This window comes from Marmota marmota, unplaced genomic scaffold (genome assembly GCF_001458135.2).
Source record: "Marmota marmota marmota unplaced genomic scaffold, marMar, whole genome shotgun sequence".
In the NCBI taxonomy this organism is placed as follows: Eukaryota; Metazoa; Chordata; class Mammalia; order Rodentia; family Sciuridae; genus Marmota; species Marmota marmota.
The window spans coordinates 33,564,256-33,574,534 of NW_026000229.1; the positions used below are offsets into that span (position 1 = coordinate 33,564,256).

A 10,279-nucleotide genomic window follows, 5' to 3' on the forward strand; every position below is an offset into this window, starting at 1 on the left:
TCACTTTGGCCTTAATCTTTCCCTTTCTCCAGATTACCATCCCCACTATGCTCCAAATTACACCCATCTTTCTTTATTACTCTTCCTTTACACTGTGTTTAAGGAATTTTTGCTTATTGAGTGCTTTTTAAATTACAGGCATTGGAAATGTCTATCCTGACTACTCGCTTCACTCTCTTAATAAATTTGAAAATAAACCTAGTTTCATCCTAATCCTACCTGAAAACTTGATGGCATCTGGTCCCACATATGAATACTCATCTAAAACAACATGAATAAATGAGCAACAGAAATCTTAAATATATAGTTATATAGGAACTATCTTTATCCAAAAGAAACATCTAGAAACTAACTTTTTAAGTATGAGCACAGTGAAATTAGGTGATTTAATGATTAAGAATAATTGATGACAATAACAGCATAAACAGAACTATCTTTAAGTAAATACAGAAAACATAAGTATTACAGATGAACACTGGATAATTTAGAGATTTTTTTTTTTTATTAAATGCATAAAAAGTAGTCCTCAGTTTACAAGTTCACAAGTTCAAAATCAGACAAATGTATGTGGGCATATACTTATAAACTGTATCCACCTAAACACTCACTGTAGACACATCTATATTACATTTAGCATTCTGCATATTTACATGATACTTACTGCAGAGTAAACACAAAGTGAACTTGCATCTTTCAGCTCAATACATATTTGATAGTTTCAAAACAAAGGTAACCTTTTTCAACCAATCCCGTATTTGTGAAAAATACAGCAAGAATAATTACAAGAGTTCCATGTTTTGTTAGCAAGATATATTTGTTATTGAAATACAGATATTTTAGATTTTAATTACCAAGATAACAGTACTTTTGATTTACCATTCACCTTTAAATAGTGGATGCTAATTTATATTTGTTTTGCTCTGTTTAAAAATGTTCAAAACTTAAATAATACAATTCTGAAAGAAGGTTATGGGCCTTGACATTCATTCAATAAACATGATTTAAAACAGAAATTCAATTAATTAACTAGAATTCTATATTTATTTCCTGTCTGCTAGGGTTCAGTTTTAAATCTGATTGTATATTAAAACCAACAATTCAGAATGTATTTCATAAGATTAACCCAAAAGTTACTAGAGAGTTTTTAAACTATTTCACTGCTTATAAATAAATTACTAGATAATCTATACCAGTGGTTCCTTGCATCAGAACTATCTGGGGAGTGCCCTAAAAATACACTGGCTCCTATTGAAACTAATCAGTAAGAACTCAGAATGTATTTTTTTTTTAAGTTCCCAGGCAAAAATGATATGCACCTTAGTACAGGAAACAATGACCTTGGCCACTACACCCATGGTTCTCATCTTTCAAGGTCCATTAGAATCACTGGGGGAAACTAAAAACTAAAAACAAAGCAAAACAAACCAAACAAATAGATTTGCATCAGTAGATTGAGTGTAGTGACCAGGAACTAGCATTTTAAACAACCATTATTACAACAGGTCAAAACCACTCTGACAAACAATGCATAGCCTTTGTCAGAAATCAATAAAGAGTACATTCAGCAATTTAGGTGACATTGTCCTGCAAGCCCTAGTGATGCCCTAGGCAGTTATAGCAAGTGATAGATGGCAACAATTAGCCTTTTCAAATATATTTTTTTTCTTATAAAACTGTATTTCTTTTCATTTATTTCTTGTACGACATTTTTTCTTTTCCATGTATTTGATAGCGATGGCAATAAGGCTTGAGCCCAATTTTGTTTAGTTTTTCAAATATAGAAAAGTTTTGAAAAAATCTTTTCAGTCATCTCTGGCTATTTGTGACCATACAGATTTTGAAGGTAGGTGGCTATTTTTTCTGACCAGCTAGACTTAGGAGCCACAAAATTTCAGAAATGAGGATATTTATATTCTTAGGTTAAAGTCAAGTGAATTGTGAGACTATAATTCATTCATCAAAGAAGGCTCTTTCAAACAAATTACTTAAACCTCCAAACAGACCAGTTCTTAACACCCAACTTAAATCTACTGCTTTCTATATCATTAGCCTGATATGTGATCAGAGGTAGTGGTTCCAGCTTACCAAAAATGTAATGTGGATTATAAAAGATACGCATTCTCTGATTGGAGACCAGTTACATGTTAAATAATATTAAAACAAAAGTATAATACACTATCAATTTCAAGCAATGAAACGTCATAATATTTCCCTCACATAATAAGTTCCCACATATAACATCAGAAAACAATTCTAGAAAACACTAAATGTTTCATGTTGCCTCTTTTGTGAAGGTATTTACTAATTTTCCACCAATCCTAACATTATCTATAAAGTAGGTAGTTGTACTTTTCATTCTATTTGAGATTTAAAAGCACAGAAACTATATCTCACTATCTAATGACTAAGTATAAATCCATAGGGGCATTTGAGTGTATGATATCTCTATCATCCCTGCCAAACTTTAGGAATGATGTAATCTATTGTGAACCCCAAAGATACATAAAGCAACAACAAAAATAAGCGAGACTATATGGTTATAGAAGAATCTATCTGGCATCTTGCTCACCTAGCCTATGCCTAAGGTGCTATTATTCCCTGTGCATATACTTTTCCACTATGTTCTTCACAAAGGCTTATATTATCTTTTCCAGGGGCATGTGTGATTAAAGAACTGGTAATTTTTCTTAACTAAACAATGAAAAGGCAATAATCAAAATCAGTGTTTCATTGCCAGAAAGGCATATCATCTCATAAAATAAGAAACTAAACTTGTAAATCTACAATCAAGAAGCTTAAAAATTCATATAATTTTGAACTACTTAAGAGTCTAGACTCCCATAATAATCAAAGCATTTTTCAGTTTACAAATGACAGAAGGCCAAACTGATGAATTATAAAATTAGCAAAACAAAAGTTGAAAGTTACATATAAATATCAAAACCAAGTGACATTATGTCTACTACTAAGAAAGAAAGGCTTCTTAAATGGCTTAAACAAGATATGGAGACACAGCGAACCTGGGATGAAGATTTCAAAACATAACACAAAGGTATAAGGCACTATATGAACCTCACTCCATACTTAGGTCATCTTAAATCCAAAGAGTATAGAATACATGAAGAAAACACACAAAAACACAATTTTTCATGCCCTTTTAGCTGGTTTGGCTGTTAACTGCTTTTCTCTTTCAAATTCTTTTTCTCGTTGCTGCTCCCTTTCCAACTCTTCTTTCTGCCTCTTCTGCTGCAGTTTAAGTGCCCTTTTCTGTGTCAAAGAAAAGGGTTATAGATTATGATCTAATTCAAAAGTAATGATACTTTGAGGTAATCAATACATACTAATACATTTCAAATTTAATTTTAAGATTTATTCTAGGTAACTCTAGGTCTCCTTAATTAAAAAAAAAAAATTTACTACAAATTCTTATTAAATGATAATTGCAGCTGCATATCCAGAGAATATGAGCCTGTCTGCCAAGTTATTAGAAAAGAAGCTCAGAGAGAGATTTTTAAAATGACAAGTTTTAAAAGAAAACAATGTACTATGACTTATCTATATTACTATACATGCAAGAATAAAAAGTCAACACACGAATACTGAAGAAAAATAAACTTTAAACTTGTATTTTTCAACTTACCTTTAATTTTGATGTCTTTTCATGGAGCATCAGCATCTCCTTCCTTATGTTCACCAACTTGGCATGATAGTGTTTAGCTTCAGTGAACTTAACATGGAAAAGTAAATGAAAAGTTAAAATATGAGTGAAATATCAAAATGGATCAATAGATCAATGCCTAAATTATAGTTCATTCTTCTTAAAGAGGTCGATTTTTTTAGAGCCTTAATTATGTCCATATTTCAAGTTCCAAAAAATAAATTTTATTTAAAACATTAGCAGGATTTGAAAAATACTTGATTAAGTTCAGATTGACAAAAACAAATCATAAAACAGACCTTTATATTTAAGTGGGTAGAGCTAGCATTTTGCTTTAAAAACATGAAATGATTCTTTTAGAAATGTAAAACACTATAAAAGAGAGAGCAAGCTATGGTACATAGGACAGCTTAATTGATGCACTGCTCATCAGGAAAACCCAAGCTATTACCAGAGATCACTGAGAGAACTATGGACAAGTTTGATCATGTTCCTTGGGCTTTTGAGGTCAGACCAAGCAAAAGAGCCTCTGCAAGGATACTGTGCTTCCCCAGGAATTATAAGCACATGCTTTCCATCTCAGCCAGTCTGCAAAGCCTAAACCAAGTCTTATGACAGGAGAATGTGGGAGGATGATGCAGGACTACATAGGTGGGAGAGAAGAACACTTTATTCTCAGATAATGCAACAGAATCAGAAAAAAGGAGAGAAGTATCCATAGATACATCTGCAACTTTACTGTAGCTGCAAATAAAAATCACAATCTGACAAGATCTAGAGCTTCCAGACCACCCCCGCCCCTCAATTCCTTCCACTTTTCAATTCCTAGATGACAATTAAAACTAATCTTGGATGAGAGAGGAAAAAAGAAGAAAACTCAGTTTCTATCCCTTCAGACTGAGGCAATGGTACTGCATCCTCTTAGTTCACTGGTGCAATAAATACCCATTCAAATGCAACTTGAACTCAGCCAGGAACACAAAAGTTGGTCAGTGTAACCTGGCTTACCCCCTTCACAAGATGTCACAAACTACTGAACAGAAGACTATTTAATACAACAAGCCTCTCTCGGTCCCATCGTAGAGAATATGGACTTTGGTTTGGATTGTTCTGTAAGGAAAACATCAGTGAACTCCATCTTCCCAATAAAAAGTCTGCTTTTTGAGGTACGTATGGATCTCTACCAGATATATAAAACATGCAAACCAAGCTATTTCTGATGTTCAAGGGGAAAAAAAGGGAACAACAAGTTTCTTGTTTTTGCTACTTACCTTTACTTAAAATAAAGAATATCAGTTCTCTTCAAAAAACAACAGAGTTAATGGGCTTGGTGGCACACACCTGTTATCCCAGTGGCTGGGGAGGCTGAAGCAGGAGTATCACAAGTTCAAAGCCAGCCTCAGCAAAAGCAAGACAGTAAGCAACTCAGTGAGACCCTGTCTCTAAATAAAATACAAAATAGGGCTGGGGATGTAGCTCAGTGGTTGAGTGCCCCTGAGTTCAATTCCTGGTACCCTCCTCCCAACAGAAAAAAACTACAGAGTTGCTGATGAAATTCAATTATTCAATTATTTGAAAGATCTAATAAATCATTCTTGAAGTATTCATTTTAGCCATGGTATTAATTTATTATAGTATTACACATATGTCATATAATTAAACAAAATGCTAATTTAAGAAACCAGGTAATTGATAGAGACTGTATTTTCCTTAATGGGAAAAACCCTAAAAGTTCTTTACTTTGGACTGGGGCTATAGCTCAATGGCAGATCACTTGTCTCACATGTGGGAGGCACTGGGTTTGATCCTCAGCACCATATAAAAATAAAAATAAAATAAAATAAAGGCATACTGTCCATCTACAACAACAACAAAAAAATTTTAAGTAATTGCATTTCATTTTTTAAAAAGTTCCTTACTCTTTAGTTTCTAAGTCTTCAATTATGGTCTGTCACTAAGTCATAGGTTTTGAACTATCCTATGACAGAGGCGATCCCTCCCTGGAGAACTCTCGGCTCCAGGGTATTGATTTGAGATTGCCCAGTTGCTATAGTGATGCCCTATTCAAAGGAAGATTTTGTACCAGTCACAGAATTTATTGTTCTTAACCCTGGGTTCAAATGCCAGCTTCCCAGGGGGTAGAGAATTATGGGTGCAGGCTGGCAAGTTTTAATTGGGCTGTTTATACCTTCAACTTCAGTTCTGTTTATCTTGAAGAAACTTTCTCACAATAAATCCTTTTAATGTTTAAACCTACATAATAAACATGCCAAGCAAGGTCAGTCTTCCTCCATCCGAGGTTGGCTGAACCACCAGGCCCTGGTTTTTTTTCTGTTTGTGTATTTGACTGTCTTTTCTTCATCCCTCATCAACTGCTCAGTTAGCCTTGAATAAACTGTCATGCAGATTGAGACAATGAGAAAATATAATTAAGACTTAGAAATAAGTTCAATTTCACAAGTTCAATATTACAAAAGATATTAAGAAATGGAAATTCCAGCAAAGCAAAGTTTCCTGTTAAAAAGACAAATTCTTGGGTTGGGGTTGTAGCTCAGTGGGAAAGACCTTGCCTCGCACATATGAGGCACTGAGTTCGATCCTCAGCACCATATAAAAAATACATAAAGATACTGTGTACATTACGACCTAAAAATATTTTTAAAAAGGACAAATTCTAAAAATACATCAAGAAAAAGAAACTTCACATCAATATTCCTGATGAACACATATGCAAAAATTCTTAATAAAATCCTGGCAAATTGCATACAAAAACATATTAAAAAGATGGTGCATCATGATCAAATGGGGTTCATCCCAGGGAATGCAAGATTGGTTCAACATATGGAAATCAATAAGCGTAATTCATCACATCAATAAATACAAGAATCACATGATTATCTTAACAGATGCAGAAAAAGCATTTGACAAAATACAGCATTCATTCACATTCAAAACACTAGAAAAACTAGAGAGAGTAGGAACATACCTCAACATTGTAAAAGCTATATACATGCTAAACACAAGGCCAACATCATTATAAATGGAGAAAAAATCGAAAGCATTCCCTTTAAAAACTGGAACAAGAGGAATGCCCTCTTTTACCATTCCTATTCAACACAGTCCTGGAAACACTAGCCAGAGCAATCAGACAGAAGAAAGAAATTAAAGGGATACAAACAGGAAAGGAAAATCTCAAACTATTCCTATTTGCCAATGTGATTCTATATCTAAAAGACCCAAAAGAACTCCACTAGAAAACTTCTAGAACCCATAAATGAATTCAGCAAACTATCAGGATATAAAATTAACACCCATAAACAAATTCATTCTTACACATCACTGATGAATCAACTGAAAATGAAATTAGGAAAAATAACCCAATCACAATAGCCTCAAAAACATTATTTGGAAATCAATCTAACAAAAGAGGTGAAAGGCTTCTATAATGAAAACTACAGAATCTAAAGAAAGAAATTGAAGAAGACATTAAAAGATGAAAAGATCTCTCATGTTCTTGGATAGGCATAATTAATATTGTCAAAATGGCCATACTACCAAATGGCTATACAGATTTAATGCAATTCCTATTAAGGTTCTGATGACATTCTTCATAGAAATAGAAAATGCGATCATGAAATTAATTTGGAAAAATAAGACCCAGAATAGCCAAAACAATCCTCGGAAAGAAAAGTGAAGCAGAAAGCATCACAATTACCAGAACTTAAGTTATACTACAGAACCATAGTAACAAAAATGGCATGGTATTGGCACCAAAACAGATACACAGACCAATGGTACAGAATAGAAGACACAAAAACAAACCCACATAAATATGGTTATCTCATACTAGACAAAGGCACCAAAAACATACATTGGAGAAGATAACCTCTTCAACAAATGGTGCTGGGAAAACTGAAATCCATATGTAACAAAATGAATTTAGAACCCTATCCCTCAACCTATACAAAATTCAACTCAAAGTGGATCCAAGACCCAGGCATTAGGCTAGAGACCCTGTGCCTGATAGAAGAAAAAGTAGGTCCAACTCTCCAACATACTGGCTTAGGAACCAAATTCCTCGTTAAAACTCCTAAAGTCCAAGAAGTAAAATTAAGAATCAATAAATGGGATGGTATCAAATTAAAAAGTTTCTTCATAGCAAAGGAAACAATCAAGAACATGAACAGAGAGCCTACAGAATGGGAGAAAATCTTTGCCACGTGCACCTCAGAGCATTAACCTCCAGGATATATAATGAACTAAAAAACTTAACACTAAGGGCTGGGGTTGTATCTCAGTGATATAGCACTTGCCTCACATGCGTTAGGCACTGGGTTTGATCCTCAGCACCACATAAAATAAATAAATAAAGATATTGTGTCCATCTACAACTAAAAAAATATATATATTTAAAAAAAAAAACTTAACCCCAAAAAACTAAATAACCCAATCAAAAAATGGGCTAAGGAACTGAACAGATACTTCACAGAAGAAGAAATACAATCAGTCAACAAATATATGAAAAAATGTTCAACATCACTAGCAATTACAGAAATGCAAATTAAAACTACACTGATATTTCATCTCACTCCAGTTAGAATGGCAATTATCAAGAATTCAAGCAACAATGAATGTTGACAAGGATGTGGGGGGGAAAGTACACTAATTTGGTGGAAGTCCAAATTGATACACTCACTCTGGAAAGCAGTATGGAAATTCCTCAAAAAACTTGGAATGAAACCACCATTTGACCCAGTTATCCCACTCCTTGGTATATACCCAAAGGACTTAAAATCAGCATACTACAGTGACCCAGCCACATCAATGAATATATGACCAATATAACCCCACATCATGTACAATCATAAAAATGGGAAGTTATATTCCATGTATAATATGGTATATCAAAATACATTCTACTATCATGTTAACTAAAAAGAATAAATAATTTTTTTTTTAAAAAAAGACAAATGCTAAACTCTAGACAGGTGCTTTAACCAAAAGCCACGAAGCCCAAATTATAAACTTTAAAAATGCATAAGTTAAAATCCTAAACATATATAAGTACATTCTAAGTACATACCTGAGTGAATAAACTTAAGCTTGTTTTTGGACACAGGGTCTCACTAAGTGGTTTAAAGCCTCACTAAGTTGATGAGGCTGCCTTTGAACTTGTAATCCTCTGCCTCAGCCTCCCAAGCCACTGGAATTTCAGTTGTGCACAGATGTGCACCACCACACAGACCTAGCTATTTCTAAAACAATGTATAGTTGAGTTATATCAACAAAAATCACACTCACCAAAGCATTAATATCCAGCATAGAATGACATTCTTTAAATTTTGAAATCTCTTGTTCCAGTGTATCTAATAACACAACTTGGTTCTGTCTGAAACAAAAGCACATAGCCAAAATAAACTTTACATATTTTAAGTGGTAGTTCTTCAGAGGAAATAATATTCATTTTGGTTAATGCTAAAGTTTAGAATTAAGTAGAAATGCATTCCCCCCAAGGCTTATTTGGTTTAGCATCATCTGTTTCAACATAATATTATAAAGGCACACTGATAAGTAATGTGTCTATATTCTTGCTTCAATTGCAGACTCTAATAACTAAAATAATCAAATCATTTAAAAGTATTTTCAATTCTTTTTATTGTCCTGAAAAAAATAAGTTTTTTATAATATTTTCCCCAAGAAACTCAATATCTTACATACTTTAAAACAGCAACATTCCCATAAAGGAAATGAGGAGCACTAACTTTTCTGATTAGAGGTGGAAAGGATGCAGTACCAAGGAATAAGTTCAAAAAGATAAATAAGTAGCAAGTTGAAAAAAAAAGCACAGAACTAGGATTGCAACCTTATCCCTACCAATAGCTACTTGTGTGGTGTTGAGAGCCACAGCCGAAGGGGCCCCAGCAAACTTCCAGCTGCCAGCAAACTTCCAGCTGCCGGCTGATGATTGGCTCACAGCGGCCCCAGCAACATCTAGCTGATTGGCTCCTCGGCCCCAGCAACATCTAGCTGATTGGCTCCTCTGCGGTGATGCTCATTGGGCTGTTTCCCTGCCCTTTCAGACCACGGAGCTGCTCACTGGGGGACTTTTTTGGCTCCGCCCACGTGACCCAGCCAATCGGCCTCAAGAGCAGGAGGATTGTGGGAGGTGGAGAGAAGCTTGTGTGGGAGAGAGAGGCTTGTGGAAAGCCGGTGGTGGCAGTTGAGGCTCTGAGGGTTTTTCCTGAGAGGCTGTTTTGTTTGGCGTGTGTGGTTCTAAAAATAAAGTTAGTTTCTTTTGACAAGTGGCTCCTGATTGTGCCCAGCCAGACTGCGGCATTTGGTGGCTCGCACGGGGAGCGACTGAGGGTAAGTGAACTGCTCGCCCCTGAGGGCAGGGCAAGAGGATGGGTAGCCATTTTAAGATTCTTCTTTTGTTATTTTGTTTCACTTTTGTTTTAAGTTGCCTGTCCCTGGAGATGTGTAAGATGGAAGAAAAACCGCTCACATCTGAGGAACAGATAGGGAGAAAGGACGGATGGACATTTCAGGAGGCTATTATAATGATTTTGTGTTGTTCCAATTTTGTTTCACTCTGTTTCAGTTTTGTTAGGCGTTATCTTG

At 34.7% G+C, this 10,279-nt stretch overlaps 1 protein-coding gene across 2 annotated transcripts in view; it reads right to left on the reverse strand.

Annotated features, from left to right (window-relative positions):
- Positions 1-480: 480 nt before the first annotated feature.
- Positions 481-10,279, reverse strand: part of Bloc1s6 (biogenesis of lysosomal organelles complex 1 subunit 6) — a 20,376-nt gene continuing 10,577 nt past the window's right edge. For both annotated transcript variants that reach the window (XM_015480696.2, XM_015480697.2), the window contains exons 3-5: positions 8,960-9,047; positions 3,641-3,727; positions 481-3,267 (exon numbers count right to left, since the gene is read on the reverse strand). In XM_015480696.2, the coding sequence (XP_015336182.1) occupies positions 3,148-3,267; positions 3,641-3,727; positions 8,960-9,047 (295 nt within the window). In that variant the 3' untranslated portion in view covers positions 481-3,147. The remainder of the gene's footprint in view (positions 3,268-3,640; positions 3,728-8,959; positions 9,048-10,279) is intronic.